The sequence below is a fragment of the Branchiostoma belcheri genome, unplaced genomic scaffold (genome assembly GCF_001625305.1).
Source record: "Branchiostoma belcheri isolate BF01 breed outbred unplaced genomic scaffold, Haploidv18h27 scaffold77, whole genome shotgun sequence".
NCBI lineage: Eukaryota > Metazoa > Chordata > Leptocardii > Amphioxiformes > Branchiostomatidae > Branchiostoma > Branchiostoma belcheri.
Genome location: NW_017804431.1, coordinates 182,402 through 201,668, shown reverse-complemented (window position 1 = coordinate 201,668; position 19,267 = coordinate 182,402). Strand labels below are relative to the sequence as shown.

General features: G+C 40.3%; 2 protein-coding genes across 2 annotated transcripts in view; one reads left to right on the top strand and one right to left on the bottom strand.

Annotated features, from left to right (window-relative positions):
• Positions 1–2,400: 2,400 nt before the first annotated feature.
• LOC109485641 (ferrochelatase, mitochondrial-like) lies at positions 2,401–15,842 on the bottom strand. The gene is made up of 12 exons (XM_019789331.1): positions 15,800–15,842; positions 11,774–11,930; positions 10,708–10,827; positions 9,962–10,110; positions 9,224–9,296; positions 8,626–8,712; positions 6,854–6,953; positions 5,591–5,689; positions 5,037–5,144; positions 4,515–4,679; positions 3,688–3,747; positions 2,401–2,671 (listed from the first exon to the last, which is right to left on the bottom strand). Exons 1-12 carry the CDS (start codon positions 15,822–15,824, stop codon positions 2,537–2,539), a joined length of 1,278 nt encoding a protein of 425 aa, XP_019644890.1. The 5' UTR covers positions 15,825–15,842; the 3' UTR covers positions 2,401–2,536.
• Positions 15,843–16,994: 1,152 nt separating this feature from the next.
• Positions 16,995–19,267, top strand: part of LOC109485642 (monocarboxylate transporter 13-like) — a 5,944-nt gene continuing 3,671 nt past the window's right edge. The window contains exons 1-3 of the mRNA XM_019789332.1: positions 16,995–17,093; positions 17,699–17,932; positions 18,881–19,024. Of these exons, the coding sequence (XP_019644891.1) occupies positions 17,063–17,093; positions 17,699–17,932; positions 18,881–19,024 (409 nt within the window). The 5' untranslated portion in view covers positions 16,995–17,062. The remainder of the gene's footprint in view (positions 17,094–17,698; positions 17,933–18,880; positions 19,025–19,267) is intronic.

Sequence of the window (19,267 nt, the reverse complement as noted above, 5' to 3'; positions counted from 1 at the left end):
TGTACAGATCTAAGGTTTAAGTAGTTTTAACCATTGCTACACTAAGGGTGCTCTATAGCTCTAAGGGTGCTGTACAGCTCTAAGGTTTACTAAGTATTAACCATCAACACACTAAGGGTAGTCTACATCTCTAAGGTTACCTGAGAAGTTAGATACTACCATACTAGAGTTCTAAGGGTTAGGCCACAGCAAGTAAATTTTATTATATATGGATGACATCCTCCGCAGACTCCAAATCTAATGTGAGCGGGCAAAGAAAAAACAAGGCGGGCCGAAAAAAACAAGGTTCCTATAATTTAAAATTTTGACTGAATCATTGTACAAATGGTTTTGATTCAGTAGGAACATCATATATACACAGCCAGCATCACATATCACTGCATCAAAGTAAGAAACAAAACATTAAATCAGAGCCTTTTCTTGTCTCCTCTCTTCATAGTTATCTGCCATCCACCTTCCGGCATGGCAACTGACATCTTTGCCCATTTTTGGCATGTTGACCACTGTCAGAAGGCAACAAAATTTCTTGTTTTTTTTAACCAAAATCAGGCAAAATGCGCGCGCAGCTGATGTCATCCATATAAATTACTTGCTGTGGCCTTAAGGAGAGTAACTAGAAATTGTGTTCATTTTGTCCACACCCAATATAGTGCTATAGTGTGAAGATTTAAGATAGAAGCAAATTTAAGTAAAAAATGAAACCTACAGATTGGAAGTTAGAATCAAGACTGGTCATACCTACATGTAAATTATTTTACCAGTATTATAACTCTAGCTACCTTTTTTTAATGACAACAGGATCCATTCTGTGATAGCTTGAACCAGCTAGAGCCTGTTTGTGATAAAATAATGCCCTCTAGTGAGCTTATGCCTAACTGCAGCTCTTTCTGTATTAGGTGAGATTTCATGAAAGTTTAGCTGCCGTTGTTGCTTTCATAATGACTTCGAAAGCTTTCCTGTTATTAGGCATATCAAGGTTAGGTTTTTGGTCCCTAGCACTAGCAACAGAACAGAAGCGAAGTAGAGGTAGCAAACTTCACCCCCTACATGTATAGCTCGGTCACAACCCGCCATACATGCTTTTTGTCCGTACGTTTTTTGGGAGGCTATGTCTGCTATGTTTTTTCTGAAAAACGTGGGGAAGGAGTGGCGTCGACGCACGTCACTCACACGAATGCGCAAGGTGCAAGAGAGTAGTCTGCACGCCACGTCTGGCTGTGAGCGGTTGCGTGCATCGTACGTTGCGCAAGTGGTAAGTGAGTTGTACGTGCTTACAACGTACGATCTCTGTGCGATTGCAACTTTACCGTAAGGAGGTCGTACTCACACGTGCGTCTTTCGTACGGTACGTACGGGGCACGCGCATCTCCCGTACTCACACGCACGGGTGGTGAATCCGCAGACCGCACGCAGAAAAAGTTTAACATGCACTTAAAGTTCTACGGCGTGTCTGCGTGCTCCCAAATCCGTAGGATTCCATACGGAAGCGGTACTCACCACACACGGATGCCCTACGTTTGCCCACGTTTTTTGCACGTAGACAGCACGGAGAAGCACGTATGGCGGGTTGTGACTGAAGCTTATGTGAGAACATACAGAAACTGTGGTGCAGAAACACACAGACAGACACATCAAAAACAAGACTGCACTCTCTGGGGTGAAGTAAAAAGAGAGAAACTACCTAAGGGAAACTTACTAGTCATTAATTAGCAATCTACTTGTCATTGCAATGTGTTTATTAATGGCCTAACTAGTATATGCATAGAAAATAAGTAACCAAAGCTCTGGCTGCAATATATTACTAAGTATATATACAATACATGTAGCTGACTGTGACCAGTTTAGCAAACACATCAGCAGAACAAACTTTGCCTGTGCGAAATCTGGAACGTAACGTGCATAGAACTTATACAGAATGTATCGTTTAAGGTTTCATCTTTGGGTATGTAAGGATTTAAGGTTCCTGCCTGTAGTTGTGTCAGAAAAGATATCTTATTCAACAGACAAAATCCAGATGCAACGTTGACAAAACGTCCGTCATTAACCATTGTTTTGTGCAGGCAAACTATGTTCTGCTGATATAAGAGTTTGCACAGGTTTAAAACAAGTAGTGTACTGTCCTTGGTTGTGGAACAGGGACGCCAGAGTATACAGTGTAATTTTACGGAATACACTGCACTTTCACAGAATACACTCAGTCTGCAATTTTACAGAATAGAGTACATGTAAAATGGTATTAGTACATGTTGTATACAGTGCAATTTTACGGAATACAGTGCAATCGTATTAGTATACAGTGCAATTTTACTAGTACCATAATTGTACTGTATTCCGTAAAATTGCACTGTATTCCGTAAAATTGCACTGTATTCCGTAAAATTGCACTGTATTCCGTAAATTTGCACTGTGTTCCGTAAATTGCACTGTATACTCTGGCACCCCTGTGGAAGAACTGACGGAAACCGTAATTGTTTCGTTCAGGCAAGTGACGTTCTGCTGACATGCTAGTTTGACACAGGTTTAAAACACGTCACGTCTACTGTCCTTGGTCGTGGAAGAACTGCTTGGCGGGTCCGCATGCCGGGTTGACGCACATCGGACATCGGAGCATGAGCTGCCGCGTACACGAAACTCCTTTGTCCAGGTGAGTCTTCACAAGGTCCGCTAGGCCCTGGGGGGGGGGGTGAAAGGGGCCAAAAACTGTCAATCAACTTTAACTGTGCATTGTTCAACCCTCACAGCCAGGGCAGCCTAACTATTACAAAGTTGCCCTGCTGACAAGACATGACAAAACATTACGGCGACATATAACTTATTGTGTCTTAACAATCTGTTACATTATTCCAAGTAAGGCCACACCGACTTAATTTTATGGATGACATCCACGCGCGCATTGATTTTCACCTGTCGCCTTGAAAAAAAAAAATCACGTCCATCGAGGCTCTGGCCTAGGTAGTCCATGGTAATTTGCAACAATATGGAGCCGAGCACCCAAGCTATCGAATTCGAAGCTCCACGACTCAAGAACTCAGTACATACGTACAACACCGATTCATAAATTCCGCAAAAAAGCCAGCATGTGCCGGCTTGTCGTGTACGTCGCTAAGTACTGCCGCGAATTCGTATTCCTGTGGTTTAGTAGCATTTTTATTTTTGGCCGGAATATTTTTTTTATTTGGGGGTCTTCAGAGGATGTCATCCATAAAATTAAATCGGTGTGGCCTAAACAAAAATTTTCTCCAAAGGAACTTAATCTATGAAGGATTTCATGTGGAGAAGTCAGGTTTAGTGTGAATAGATATAAGGGTCGCCGAGTCAGTCCCAGAGCTTTCTTTTAAAGGAGGCAGTGCATTGCTACAACATAGCAAAATATGGCAAGCATCTGGCTGTCTATAGTTGTGGAGTTTAAACTTTGTTCCAACACAGGAAAGGAACTCACCAACGGTAAATTTTTGGTCAGTCAATCTCATCAACCTTCGTCAGATGCATGTCTCTTCGGAAGTCGAAAGTGTGATGACGTCAGGAGTGCATCAAAAGTGGCGGGAAGACGAAATCTCCCACCGTCACGGTTCAGAGAGGGGTGATGGGCCCTGATTTCATTCCAGAAGCCAGCAGTCTATTTGGGTCTTACAACTAAGTACAGAAGTTTTGCCATATACAGTCAAACCTGTACTTAAGACCACTTACCTCAATAAACAACTGGTTATCATTGAGTGACTCCGCCCTCCTCACATTCTCAACTCCACACTGGAAAAAAAAAGAAAGCAAAAATTGATGATTTCACAAACACATTCATTAGTATTTAGAGTTGCTGAGAATTTCTTGTTTTAGTAATTAGTTATGCATAATCCAGGAAAGAATGAGTTTTTCAACACCTCAATCCTTGGTTGATAACTCTGGTACATTTTGTACTTGATGACTATTTCTTGTTTTTTTCTGAGGTTGTATTTGGTACTCAGTACTAGTAGTTGGTACATCCACCAGTATATTCGTCATTTTGTACATCATGCATAGTCATGAGATATCAAAACCTGAAAGTTCTACTGCAGTACCAAAGAAAGCTGCCAGGGGGCCCAAAATTTAATCATTTCCAGATTTGGGGCCACCCTATTGACATACCAAATATTTAGATTCCCTTCTTGAGTTATGCTGTTCACAAACAGGCAAACACTACTGAAAACATAACCTTCTTGGTGAAGCTAACAAAACTGTAAGCTGAAAACGGCCTTCACCTCAACTGCCAGGGCGTTTACTACAACACCAGTTACCATGGTGACAGATGTCTGTTTCAGGTCATTGACCTTACGTATACATGAAGTAGCCCTTGTTGTTTGAGTAATTTGGATTTATTAGGTTTTATTCTATATTAGGTCCTATTCAGAATCTATACTTTTTTTGTACTTTGTTCAATAGTTGTTGCCATACATTGTACCATGTACAATTGTTGTGCAATAAAGTTCTGTCGTGCAAATAAATATTTTCATTCTGCAAGTGAACTATAAACGTTTTTTCACCTCAGCGGCCAGTGTGGCTGCGTACTCGATGTCCAGCTCGTGTAGAGTCTCGATGTGGTCAGATGTGAAGGCGATGGGCACCAGGAGGAGGTTCTTCTTCCCGTTGTTGGCCAGTCCTTGGATCACCTCGTCTGTCTGCGGACCCAGCCAGGGCAACGGACCTACCTAAAATAACAACGAACATCCCAAAAATAGTTTCATCAGGTTGATAAAGTATAGGATACTGGAGTTTTCTTTTACACAACCAAGTAATTACCTTGCTGACGTTTGGGATTGTGTTCTTGCCGCAAATATAGGCTACATATAGCGGTGAGAAGCAGAACTCCAGTCAGAAGCTCTGAGGAAGGTCCCTGCATGATAGACATCGAAACGTCAGCAAGGTACATGTAAATAATTGGTTGTGTACAAGAAAACTCCAGTATCTGACAATGAACTTTAATTGCATTTTCACACCCCACATGTACATGTACATGGGCCAAATGCCCTAAGTCTCTCCATGACTCTGTACTAGTACATTCTTACCTTAGACTGCCAGACCAGTCTGTAAGGGTGCGACATGCCCAGTCTCTCCATAACCCTCTGTACAGTAGCACCAACCTCCTGAGGGTATGGGTCTCCTCGGTTCACCACCTGAGCAACAACAAAAAAACAAACAAACAGGGATTTCAAACTATCAAGGAGTATCCTCAGTTTACATATCTTTCGAGTTTCAGCATCTAAAATGTAGGGGGATTCTATGATGCAATTTAATCGGGTGTCACATCACTTCCTGAAATCCTCCACATACCACCCACTTGATGGGCCATCTTCAGACTTGACCTCACTGACAATCAATTGTCAAAATCACTTCCCACCCTCCAACCATCCACAAAACTGCTACTCAGACAAACTGACCCACAGACCCACAATATAGCCACTGAAAATAATACAAAGAATATAACCGTTCCATTGCATATATCAGGTCCACACAATAAATGTGTACCATCTGTACATACTTGACAATATGGGGCATCTCCAGGGTTAACCTCCCTATCAATCAACTGTCAAAATCACTGCCCACCCTCCACACCACTTACCGACATGGGGAGGGAATGTGCAGAAAACAGGATGACCACATCGTCTCGCACGTCTGCGGGAAACTTGGCCAGCTCCTTCTCTATGTTCTGGGCAAAACACTGGGCAGGAGGGAACAAGTTTTTATGTCAAACTCAACAAACTATAGGGGAGACACCATTGAAAGGGTTCTCCATTGAAACATATGCTAAATCAGACATGAAAACGGGCATCATATCTCTAGTTTTTGTCACACAAACTTACCTTCACGTGTTAGCCAATTTAATAATATGTACCTACAACAAGTTTCGGAAAAAAGTGGACGGCGAGTCTCGAGGTACAGCCTTGTTTATAAGAATCCGTGCACTTTGACCCCATATTCTAGGTCGATACCAAGGCATTAGGCAGGAGGGGTGTATGGCAACAGACAAGCCCATAACAAGTCAACTTCATGAAAAAACTTCATTTTTTTGGGAAAAACATTCACTCAAAACCCTACACTGTACAATCCACCACAAAAATGCCAAGAGTTCAACAAAAATCCCACCCAAGAAAGGGTTTTAAAGTTCTTTAGCTCATTTCAATTTTGAGGTCTCTCACCCAGCAACTTGTGCGCATGCCCTTCAACCCGTGTCACCCCTAGATGCAGAACCAGGGTTCTAGCAAGGATTTTCATCTTAGCATGATAGAAAGGTAACATTTGCAAAGGAAATGTATAATGTTTACACCTTCAGATGGTTTAGTCAACCAGACTATTGCTCTGTTTATTTTTACTCACAAACACATTCATATATAGGGTGACCAGTCCCTCCAACTTTGTCCTGTCACTTGCTACATAATGTAACCCAACACCACAGGGTGTCTGCTATAGCAACAGTTACCATGGTGGCAGCTCTCTCCTTCAGGTCATTGACCTCATGTGTTTGGGTGAAGAAGAAACAGAGCAAAAACAATATGTCTTCCTTCTTCTTATTAATTTTGGAATTCATAGACAAACTAGAAAGGTAACATTTGCAAAGCAAATGCATAAGGTTTACCTTCGCATATGGTCTGCTCTGTTAATTCTTTCTTACTCAAACACATTTTATATAATATATATTATATGGTGACAGGAGTCTAAATCCCTCCTACCATACAATTGCAACATTATCTAAACCCGCCACTAGTTACCATGGTGACTAACTTCTGGTTCTGGTCATTGACCTTTTGGAAGGGAAGAGGAGGAAATAGAGCAAAAACAATTATGTTTTCCTTCGGTAAACATAACAACTGGTCTCTGGTTTTACCTCCACCAACATGGGGTGTGTTGGCCACCTGTCAATCACTGTCCACTTCATCTGACTCCGCCCCTCGTCACCCCTGTCTCTGATCCTCTTCTTGTAGTACCTGTGGAGAAGCAACCGCTAGTAAGATGACAACTTCAGAACTGTTACACTTACAGTATAGTTTGATACACTCGCACTGATGGACCCATACTCTTTTCGATAAGAGTTTTGTGGGATATTTAATGTGCTCAAGGTCTGACTACCCTCAAACTATAGGTTGATAAAGGAAAACTATGAAATCTTGACTCTCTGAAACACTACTTCCTGTAGAAAGACGAGACTCTTTTGACACAACCAAGAGGTTTATTCACAGCCGAAGTTTCGGTGGGATGGGGTTTTGTGCGTGTGAAAAATTTGCGCGCGCGTGAAAAATTTGCGCGAGAAGATACTCTCATCTGCCGAATAAACATACCCCCCGGAATAAACGAACCCCCCGGACAAATCTTCAAAATCAAATACACATACCCCCGGAATAAATGTACCCCCCGGAAAATTACCAAAATTGACGGGTAACCTGTGTTACCCGCCCTTACTGATATATGCACAAATCTTTAACTGTTATTTGCAATTAGGAATTTAAATAGACAAAAAAAAAGAGCATTTAATATTTCGTATTTTGATAAGCACCACCCATGACGATAGAACATTCAGACGAATTTATGCACGCGGTGATTGCAAAAACCGGCCCGAAAATGACAAGTTTCTCGCTACAATACGCGTTTATAAACGTCTTCACGTCGATGATTTGCCAATTTTTTTCACACGAAGTTGAAAAAAATTACTGGTTTTCAAAAAATTAATAAACGTACTGTGCAAAATAAGAACGTACTGGGTGGATGTTCGGGCCAAAAAAAATAAACGTACCCGTATGTTTATTCGGCAGATGAGAGTATGCAAATTAGCCAATTACCAAGGGACTTTAAAAACTTTTTGCTGTTTTAAGCTTAATAGTTGGAAAAAACACATAAAACAGAATTGAACATCATTTTGTTGCATTCTAGACTACATAGCCGTATTTTGTCAATATTTCAGTGATTTTAAGTGATTTTCAAAAGTTAAGTTTTCACGCGCAAAAAAGGTTGAAATTTGCGCGTGACAGAATTTGTTTGCTAAAATATGAAAGCAAGCTTCTAGAATGGAGAAAAGCTTCAGATTGTTACATTTTACCATCCTATACCTTATACTTGCAACTTTTCCATGTATTTCTTACAAATTCAAGTGATTTTCAAATGTTCAGATTTTATGGAAAATATGCAAATTAACCTATTCCCAAGGGACTTAAAATTTCCAACAAAAATTTTGAGTTACAGATGGAAAATTATACCACAGGATCACATTTTACTGCATAAGAATTTGGTACTGCAAATTTTCTGACATATTTCAGGGACTTTTATTTTTCACGCGCGCGCAAATTTCTCACGCGCAGAAAACCCGTTCCCGTTTCGGTGACCATCTGTCATCTTCCTCAGGGCAATTCTGACTGGTTCACATTGCAATGAAGCTCAGGTGTAATGTTGCAATAGATGCGTTCCCAATAGACACAAAATATTTCCAGCATTTTGAATGGCAATATTTTGCTGGTAGACTATGCACAGCTTAATGACATCAATATATATCTTTATATGCTGATATTTGTCTCACTCTGTCAATGATGACGGACATACACCTACAAGTCAACAACTTGACAGCAACCTTGCCATTTTAATAGCTTTTGATCTGAAAGGTTTCCTTACCTGTAGATGGCGTTGAGACTGCTTCCTGTGGTAGAACAGCTGTATTGTGGGTACTGGGTGAAGGCTACGGCACGTTCTATTCCATCCCTGCGTGGTGGGGGGGGAAGGGTTGCACTTCTAGCAAATTCTTCAATTTCCTACTATATGCATGTCTGCTGACTTAGGCCACACCAATTTAATTTCTTGGTTAATGCATTTGCCCGCTTCATTTTTTTCTGATTTGCAAAAAAATAATAAAAAAATTCAGAACCAACTGCAAAATGATCATATTTTGCCCTGAACAGTTGAAAACAGTCCTTTTCATCCTAGTTGTTACAGTCATTCCATCTTTCAATGCAGTGGTATCATTAAAAGTTCGAAATTCATTGTGGTGTGTTGACTTAATGGCTCCTATCGTACCATTTTGGGCCATAATAGGATGCCTAGGCCTGTTTTTATTTTTTTCGCCTGCCCGCTCCATTAATTTTCTAGAAAAATCCGTTAACCAAGACATTAAATTGGTGTGGCCTTATGGGGGCCAGTGGGAAAATGCATATACAGAATCTGGCACAAATTCACAATAAGAAATGAAACAAGAAATTCATAACAACCCACTTACTTCTCCATCTGCTCAATAGTATCCTCTGTCAGTGGGTCTGCGTACCTAAACCCAATGTAGAACTTGTGTGGAGCTGGAAATAACAGGGGAGAAAACACAGTCTGTTACATTGTAAGCATTCAGCACATGGCCACATGTATACTAGTAACTTACAAACAATTGGCCAAATCCCTCAAGTCAAAATCAAGAATTGAATGAATGGTGTATAAATGTAAGCAACCGGCCACCAAAAGTTTAACACTTTTTTGATAACTAGTAGTCTAATGTGGCTTCACCTCTCTGCATTTTAGCCAAGCACGCTACTCTTCTTGATGTAACTAACGTAACTAATATTTTTAGGAAACATTAATTGATCCTAATAAAACAAACAAACAAACAGTGTTCTCACCAGGTTTTCTTCACAGCATAAGGGTCAGGTACAGAAGGGCAACTTTCGTGGCGCAAGTCGCATATTGAGCCTAAAAATTTTGAAACTCATAACCCTCTGAGACACCATATTTCTCACTTTTTGGGGACAGATTTTGTAAAGTTAAGGTTTTCTCTTTGCCATAGCTTCAATCTAAAGTTATATTTTCATTTTCATTTTTTGAAGATTTATGAAGGTTCCCCCCCCAAAAAACACCCATATGCTGCTTGAAAGACAGCATAGGGGTCCAAATCACAGCATAGGGGGCCCTATGCTCAAAAGGCCTGGCGAGAACACTGAACAAACAAACAAACAAACAGCCCAACCCTTACCAGTTTCAGGGGAGATCTGGTCAAGGATCTTGATCATGCCCTCTCCCTGTTTTGTTGTCCACATCTTAATAGGAGACCCTCCCCCAATGCGGGAGTACTGCTCCTGGATCTTAGGTGTGCGACGTTTAGCGATACGGGGAGCCAGGAAGCTGGGAGGAACAGAAACTTTTAGTACAAAATGTAGTTTGTAAACAAAGCATAATGCATAATGTTTACTTTGCATATGGTCTGCTCTGTTAATTCTTACTCAAACGCATTCATATATGGTAAGGGAAAATCCCTCCTGCCATAAAATTGCAACATGATGGAACCCAACACTGGTTACCATGGTGACAGACATCTGGTTCAGGTCATTGACTTTATTTGTTTGGAGAAGAAGAAGAGGAAGAAGAAACAGAGCAAAACAATATATTTCCTTTTGACTTCATCTTTAAATCTTATGTGGTCCCACAAGCACGTCGGCAGAACGTACTGCGCATGCGCAGAACTCCACATTTTCGCGTTTTTCGTTGGGTTTTTGGTCAACGTTGCATTAGAATTTTTCCTGTTGCAGAGGATATTCTGTTCGAAACAAAATTTGAAACTACTGTCGAAATGCTAACCTGATATGAGCGAATACAACCCTATATGAGGCATTCTGCCAAAATGCTAATTGTACAATACATTACGGGTTTCGTGCAGGTGCAGTACGTTCTGCAGAAGTGTTGGTCCCACATTGTCTTAGTAAAGTAGAGAAGTAGCCTGACCTCTGTGCTGGAAGAGGAATAAGGTCCTTGTCGCTGAACAGTCTCAGGAGGAAGCTTTGCACGTCTTCAAGGGTCTCAGGGCCCCCTAGGTTCATCATCATGATGCCTGTTTTAGGTTTCCTGCAAGGTATAAAACAAAGTGTTTGTGTAGACTAACAGAGCATGTATCCAGGACACAGAAATATGAAAACTGCAGTACCTCAGGAAACCGACAGGGGGCCATAATTTAATAATTTCATCGTTTTGCAAACACTTGCAATGTACCCACCATGAAGATCCATCCACAAGTTTTCAAGTTATAGTCTGTTCACGCACGCACGCACGCACGCACGCACGCACACACACACACACACACACACACACACACACACACACACACACACACACACACACACACACACACACACACACACACACACACACACACTCACACACACACTGTCAGTCACACAACCTTAAAAGCAAAGACAATGGGTAAAACATGCTTAAACAGTCTCCACAGTACCAAAAATTTCCTTCCTTATTTTCCTTATTTTCTTATGTTGACAAATATTTCCTTGCCAGGGGGATTTTCAAGACAATTCCAGAAACATTCTTCAAAGACTTTGTATGTTGATTCTTACACAAAGAATTTTATTCCTCTTTTTTCCTAAGAAAAGAAAATATTTCTACTATCATGCTCACCAACAAGAATCTTAAGAATTTTTAGAAAGTTTATGGTATTTTTTTCTGCTATAAGAAGTCTTTTCTTGTGTACAGAATGGTTTTCTTGCTTCAAGAACAGCTAGGCCTTTATATATAGTTCAAGAAATATTTTCTTGTGGACAGAATCGTTTTCTTGCTACAGCAAGAAAAATCAAGAAACATTTTCTTGCTACGGGGATTCTTAAATTTCTTGTTCAAAGAATAATTTTCTTGCTATAAGATACATTTTCTTTGTACAAGAAAGAAGAATGTAAAAGAAAAACAAGAAAAACAAGAAAAAGCATTTTTGGTAGTGCAAGGACAGATGCATCGAAAGCATTGTCGGCTAGCTAGATTATCAGCCAATATAGTGGGAGCAGACCTTTCTTCTTGTACTTGAACATCACCATCGGAATCCTCCTGCTTCTCTGGTTGTGCTGCAGTGGAGAGCCCCCTGGCAGCTAGCCTCTGCACTGCAGGCAGGGGCCTGATGCCCAGCCCACTGAAGGCCACCCTCCGCGCAACTAGCTGAAACATTCCTGTAAATGGGAGGAAAATAAAAATGAATACAAACATATAATAAAACAGCACACCCAATTTTTGACTGTAGGTGCACCTAGATATTTGTATAGGTTATGCTGTTAACATTGATTGTGCTGACCTTTTATATTGTGCACCTGAAATTTTTGCTCCCCAAAAAAAGAATTTCGAGCCTAAGTAGTAGTTACCAATGTAATAAGCATGTCACTCCAAGTGCCATGAGTTTTGCAATATTTCTGGCAATGTGTGTTACTAAAAATCTTTCTGTTATCGCTGTCCGGATATTGGTAGTTATCTGCGATGTCAGGAAAAACTGTGTGAAGTTAGTGGGTCTAACTTATATCTAAGGCCGTGTTTATGTGAAGTCACCCAAGGCGCTTTACATGCGGTTTACCCCGAAGCCGGTTTCAAGTGGCTCCATCTGAACGCTCCGAATCACATTGAAAGCGCCTCGATCTCAAGCCACTTCTAGAGGTGGTTTCGAATCGGTTTTCCCGCATCGCGATTTGCGTCTGAACGCAATGTGATTTCAATGTAACTTTGCCTGGTAATGGATTACGGGGTGATATTTCTTTATTTATATGCAATACCAACTTTTACGTGGCAGCAACTTAAAGTCTAGAGCAGTAATGGTCAAATAATGTGTCCATTCTAGGGCGAGCTTCACCGCCTCTGGCGGGACCACGTCGGCATTCGGCCGAGATACGCTGGGAGGGGGGGCACCAGCAAGCAGGTCGTTGACCTCTGACATTAATAACACGCCACCTTGCGTGTTTTCATCAAACAACATTAAATGTAGCTCAAGCGTATTGTAATCGGACACAGTTTTACAGGAGTGTGTGGCACGTGGTCCAGATGTGAGGAATGTGAGTTACCCGAATCGCGGTTTGGGTGACTTCACATAAACACGCTAGACCCACAGCTAGATTTCTACATGACTGCTCTAGACCTGCGGAATGCTGCTGAATCCATTAGTACGCATCACATGGCACAGGACTTTGAAGAGAGTCAACCTTCTGGCCTTGTGGCAAATAACAGTCTAGCCTTCAACATGCCACATTAAGGCCATGTTGATTTGATTATATGGATGACATCCGCGCGCGCATGAATTTTCGGCCGTTTCCAAAAAAAAAAAGTTTTCAACCATACTGTAAATCGTACAAAACAGTTGTGAAATAAGCAGATATATACCTTAAGTTGCAAAAAAAAAAATGAAAACAATACCAATGTCGTAGAATGCTCAAATCAAACGAAAAAAGACGAAATTGTAAGGAAATGAACTTGAAGATTAGATTATTCGCCAAACCATATTCTGTCCCATTTGTTCAACGCTCATGACCACGTAGATTTCATAATGAAAACAAATTTTTTTTGCAAAACTTTTTTTTTTATTCGCACACGCGCATCAGTTTTGGAGGATGTCATCCATATAATCAAATCAACATGGCCTAACATATGTGAGCTATGTGACACGGTATGTCTTTGAAGCAATGGCAATACTACGAAACATTTTATATTTCTTTAAGTTGCTATTTTTCTTCATCAAAAATTGTAATGGATAAACTTAGGATGAAGCAACAGCAAACACACAGTCTAGTTTGGATTATTACAAAAAGAATTTCAAGTAGAAAGGATTTGGCTTTGATGTTTTTGAAGTGTGCATAATTCATTTACCGACACAGTAGTTCTATTTTCCAGTAGAAGAGACAGTGTGGTTTCTGCAGAGTTTTAGACTTGCTACTTTGAAACACCAGGGCTTGAAATTCATTTTTGGGAATAGGTGCACTGGTGCACCCAACCTAAAAATTTAGGTGCACCAAAAACTTTTTGGGTGCACCATTATAGAACAAAACCTAATTACAGATCTTATTGCTCCTCTTCTGAGCTTGAATCTGAAATAGGAGCTAACTTCAAAGTCTAAATTCACATAAGGTTTTATCATTTTTCTGACACTTAGATGCCAAGAATATCCTGTATACTATCATACATTTGATATGTACAAAAATACCCACAGAAATATTTGGGTGCACCAGTAAACCCACAGAAAAAAAAATTGGGTGCACAGCTCCAATTTTGGGTGCACTAAGGTGCACATGCACCCAGTATTTTGAGCCCTGAACACTGATCTGTTTTACACATTTACAATAGTCATACAGTGGAGAACTTATAATGTGACATTGTATTATTGAAATTGTGGATCCAAAAACATTGTAAAATCAAAGTCAAAGACAAATACGCATGCAAGATAATCAACTAGCAGTAGGAGGTCACTATGAAAACCATGAGAGTTTTATGATTTAAGTGGTATTCACAGGTATGAAAGATACAGATTCTTTTGAAAGATGATTCCATCCATATTGTCACTGGCACGATGCAATTATGTAATCATTTTCCAGATGGCATTTTCCCACCACCACTCCTATGTACCAACAATCCTAACACCCACACTTTCCACATTTTATGTAAGGTTTAATTCTATTTTCTATTTAGTTTATGTGTACATGTATGTTCTCTTGCTTTACTATTGGTTCTGAGTACATACATGTATATATCATTAAAATATTATTAACAATATTATTAACACTGTAACAGCTGACTTTGTGAAATCTGGATGTAGTTCATAATACATATATAGGCTGATTCATACAATACTATACATACAACAACCCTACATTTCCCAATAGATACATGTATAACACGTATAATGTAATTATAAGTCTTGATAGTTGTTCAACCAACCATCCAGCTACATGTACTTATCTGCACCAGTCAAATGAATATATATCTATAAATAAATAAACAAACAGAAACAACATTTAGACAATTGTCTGTGATAATTCTAGGCTCAGCGTTTGCTTGTAATAGAAATGGCAATAATTTATATGTGGGCCCTTATGGCCCTTTATTTTCCATAACATGTAGCAAAAAACACTGACAGCTGGCTGTGAAGGCTGTAGAATAACGAAGGCTTGGCGTGTGCATAATAATTAACTGGACTGGCGAGGACCCTGCTGCATTGAGTCGCCCCTACACGTTTTGTATATTTGTATATATGTTCTACTAACACACTAAATGCACTGTCTTGTTAGCCTGGGTACCATCCGGATTTTCGCGATTTCACGATTTTTTTTAGCGTTGCGTAGCGAAAATCTGGATGGTACCCAGGCTACTGTCTTGTCTCTTACACTAACAGATTCAGTTATTTACGTTCCTTAGTGTCCCCTCCTTCAGTTACCCTTGTTTTTATTTGTACCGGTCACTTGTTTTGTAATTAACACATGTGCAGCTGCTAGTAATCGATCCAATTTAAATTGGGCTTAGCAGTACTAAAGATGATGATGAAATCTCCAAGCAGATGTTTCAGTAGTACTAGTGGCTAGGATTTCTTTCCTTGGCTTGCCTACAGGTATTTTGCGTTTATACAGTCCAATCGCCGCATGGGGGAAATGCTACGTGACCGCTAGAGCATATACCACAAGGCCATGGCTTAGGCGCCCCCCCCCTTAAAAAATTCAACATGGCCTTGCTAATGAGATATTGTTAAACCTTCAAATTACAAAACCACTCGCCCTTTACGAGTCAAACCTCCCCCACTACATAACGTACCGTCCCTACGTTGCGTAAATCGTGACGTGTCTCTTTATACGCTGTAAATATAACTTTGTTGCATAACTTGGCACTTCCGCCCCCCTCCCCCTTCCCACACGACCAAGCAAAAAACGAATATTTCTCCCAAATAGTACCTTCATACTTACTTCAATCGGTGTCTTAGCCTTCAAAATATTCCTGCGAATCTACAAAACTGACGTTAAGGCGTTTGAAGACAAGACAACGACGTAAGTCGGGATATAGTAACGGCAGAACTTACCTAACCCGTTCACGCTAGCCGCCATGTTGTTCTAGTAGGGTTGGTGGAAAACGAGTCCAGTCGGAAAAGGCAGTCCAGTCCGATTTGAGGGTGGAAAAAGCAGTCCGCGACATTTGCATAACTGTGTCAAATGACTGCGCTTCAAGGGCATGTCATGCTGTAACACCAGAATGCTTGCACTTTTATTGTATTTTGCAAGGGGGCGCTGCTACACACAGAAACCACCGGGCTGCTTTTTCCACCCCCAAATCGGACTGGACTGCTTTTTCCGCCGATCGGACTAGACTGCTTTTTCCACCAACCCGTTGTGTTGTAGTAAAGGTCAAGCGAGGTCATGTGAAACTACCAGCTGGTGCGTAACGTGGCGGGAAATCCTAAATTTGGCTCTATAATTTGACCACTTATTTCCGTTTCCGTGTGCATACGTAGCATTTTTATTGTTAAAGGATATATAAGGTATGTTTTCACTATCATTTCTTTACGTATTGATTTGTAAACAGAAAAGTTTAAGGGATTTTATGTTGTTTTTGAGGCACATCTGCATAATATGATGTTATAAATTATAACAAGTTACCTGTTACGTTAGAAATTACTTTGCAGTCTTCTTACCTAACCTATTGTTTGACAATGACAGTTAATAGCGTATAAAATAACAGTGTTCAGGACATTTAAGTTTAAAGTTCAAAGTGACAAGGGTTCTTTACTAACTTTATGATCAACGGTTAACGTTTTATTTGCAGAGGTCATTGGCATTCTGATAGTGAGTTTGGTCACGTACGTAACATCTCTTAAGACTTAAGATTATTCTGCAGCCATGGAATCATCTTTTAAGGTAAGAAAAGCCTTTACCAGTCTTGGAAAACCATATTAAGATGTAACACCTTATAAATGGATGTGATGTGACTTGACATGTAGATATTTTTGCAGTGTAATATATCGGTGTATTAACACTTGCAAATTTTAAGTAACCTTTTAGAGTTGTACGTAAGCTAAGCTCGAAGTCCACACATTGTGCAGTTGAAAATTTGACCCAATAAAAGAGAAAGGGTATCTGTAAAAACCGGAAAAACAAGGTTGAAGACAATTTTCACAGACTGTTCAAAGGACACAATGCGTAAACAATTTAGGGTCCGTGGAAAAGACAAAAATGATGTTAAGTTAGATAAAAATGATTGTAAAGTTTCCGGTACCCCAGCCCGCCGCGAGACAACAATTTTATCCAGTTGTTTTGAGTAATAATGTTTTGGCTGTATATGAATATGAATGTGTTTGAGTAAGGATAAACAGAGCAGAAGTAAGTTAGACCACACTATGTGAAGTTAAAAGCAAATGTTACAGTTACAGACTCCAAATCTAATGCGAGTGGGTGAAAAGAACAAGACAGCAGGTTCCTACATTTTAAAATTTTGACTCAATCATTGTACAAATGGTTTTTATTCAGTTCAACATCGCATAATAGTTATACACAGCCAACATCACATATTACTACATCAAAGTAAGAAACAAAACATTAAATCAGAGCATTTTCTTGTCTCCTATCTTCATAGTTATCTGCCATCCACCTTCCAGCATGGCAACAGACACCTTTGCCCATTTTCGGCATGTTGACCACTGTCAGAAGGCAACAAAATTTCTTTTTTTTTTTTTCCAAAATCAGGCGAAAATCAATGCGCGTGCTGATGTCATCCATAAAAATTGCTTGCTGTGGCCTACATGTAATTGTATTTTGGCTGTACCCTACTAGTATATGAATGTGTTTGAGTAAGGATAAACAGAGCAATAGTTGTTAGACTACACTACGTTTTCTGTGAAAGTAATAGTAGCAAATGTTACTTTTCTAGTTACAGTGTATTTATTTATAATCATTAGTCAAACAAGCAGGTCTTCTCAACACTCTAGACATGACAGGGAACGTCAGATCGCAGACTAACGTCAGAAGGGCGGTGGATCCACCCAACGGAGGCTGGGGCTGGGTGGTCGCCCTGTCTGGTTCCATGATTCTCGCCTGCTCGTTTGGTATCAGCCACTCCATGGGCGTTTTCTTCGTTCCGTGGAGACAAGAGTTTGTGGATGCTTCGGCCGCTGAAGTCGCTTTGGTTCCAGCAATGGTGATGGGGATAACCAATTTGGCAGGTACATGTCATTTTTTGATAGCCCAAGTGTCAGCCTTTTTAGCTTTCGTCTGCTCCCCACGATCCGCTACCAGCCAATAGCAGATTGTGGGGAGTGGATGAAAGCTAAAAAAGCCAATACTCTCCAGGCAGAAGTTTGGGTTTGGGGTTATTTTTGGCGTGTTTTTTAACTTTTTTATCTGGGTTTCTTTTTACACTGGAATTTTTCTTTTTGGGTTGGGTGAAAGAAAAAATCCAGTGCAAAAAAGAAACCCCGATAAAAAAGTTAAAAAACACGCCAAAAATAACCCCAAACCCAAACCTCTGCTTGGAGTGTAAAAAAGGCTGACACTCAGGCTATTATTTTGATGCAGCAACACCTAAAATTACTTGTGGGGATGAGGAAGTATTGTTTTAGGTAGCCGAGCTGTGGGTTTGTGTGTCTGTTTCTCCTGAGACAGAGTAGCTATTATAGCTTTACAGCATGTGGGTGGGGGGATTGACAGAATGACAGGTCAAACTGTTAGATACTTGACCCTGTTGCTTCATATTTTTTATGAAAAAATCCGAGAAACAACAAATTGAATTGGTGTGGCCTAAGGGGTAAATAATCCACTGGAAATCCCACTGTGCTGGTTGAAAACATTTCTTGTTTGGTTTAGCTCCCGCTGTGATTTGGTTGGGAAAATGCTTAAAGAAAATATAATTGGGTAGCTACTCATAGCTAAGATTTAGATTTTGATGTATTGATGACAGTAATTTTGCTTCTAGCTCAAGGTAGAAAATGCATGTACAATGTAGTTTGTATCATGTATTTTTTCTTGTTGAACTTAGCAGAGAACCTTAAGAAAATTACGTGGATAGGACAATATTTTTTAGAAGAAGAAGAAGAGGAAGAAACTCAGCAAAAACAAATTGAATATATTTTCTTCTGTAAACATAATAAATGAATGTTCACTTATTTTCCCAGCACCCATAGCGAGTGGCCTGGGTCGGAAGTTCGGGTTCCGTCCGGTCATCATGGCGGGAGGTGTGCTGGCGGCCGCAGGGTTCTGTCTCAGCCGGTTTGCCACTCACATCTCACATCTCTACATCACTATCGGCTGTCTTGTCGGTAAGTTAGTTCAATGTACTTACTTTTAGCCTGGATACCATCCTAGTTACATAGTTTACATGCACTCTGATAGTCCCTAACCCATGTTGGGGGGTGGTGACTATGTACAATGTATATTAGGATGAAGGAAAACATATTGTTTTTCCTGTTTCTTCCAATAAGGTCAATGACCTGAACCAGACGTCTGTCACCATGGTAACTAGTGTTGGGTTACATCATGTTGCAATTTTATAGCAGGAGGGA

What these genes read in the sequence shown, in the direction of transcription:
- LOC109485641 (XM_019789331.1), bottom strand. Translation starts at nt 15,824, where the DNA reads ATGGCGGCTAGCGTGAACGGGTTAG. An exon ending in GTTCAAGTACAAGAAGAAAG is followed by an intron (nt 10,828 to 11,773) that starts GTCTGCTCCCAC and finishes TATACCTTGCAG; the next exon opens with GAAACCTAAAACAGGCATCA. An exon ending in CACATTCCCTCCCCATGTCG is followed by an intron (nt 5,145 to 5,590) that starts GTAAGTGGTGTG and finishes GTTGTTGCTCAG; the next exon opens with GTGGTGAACCGAGGAGACCC.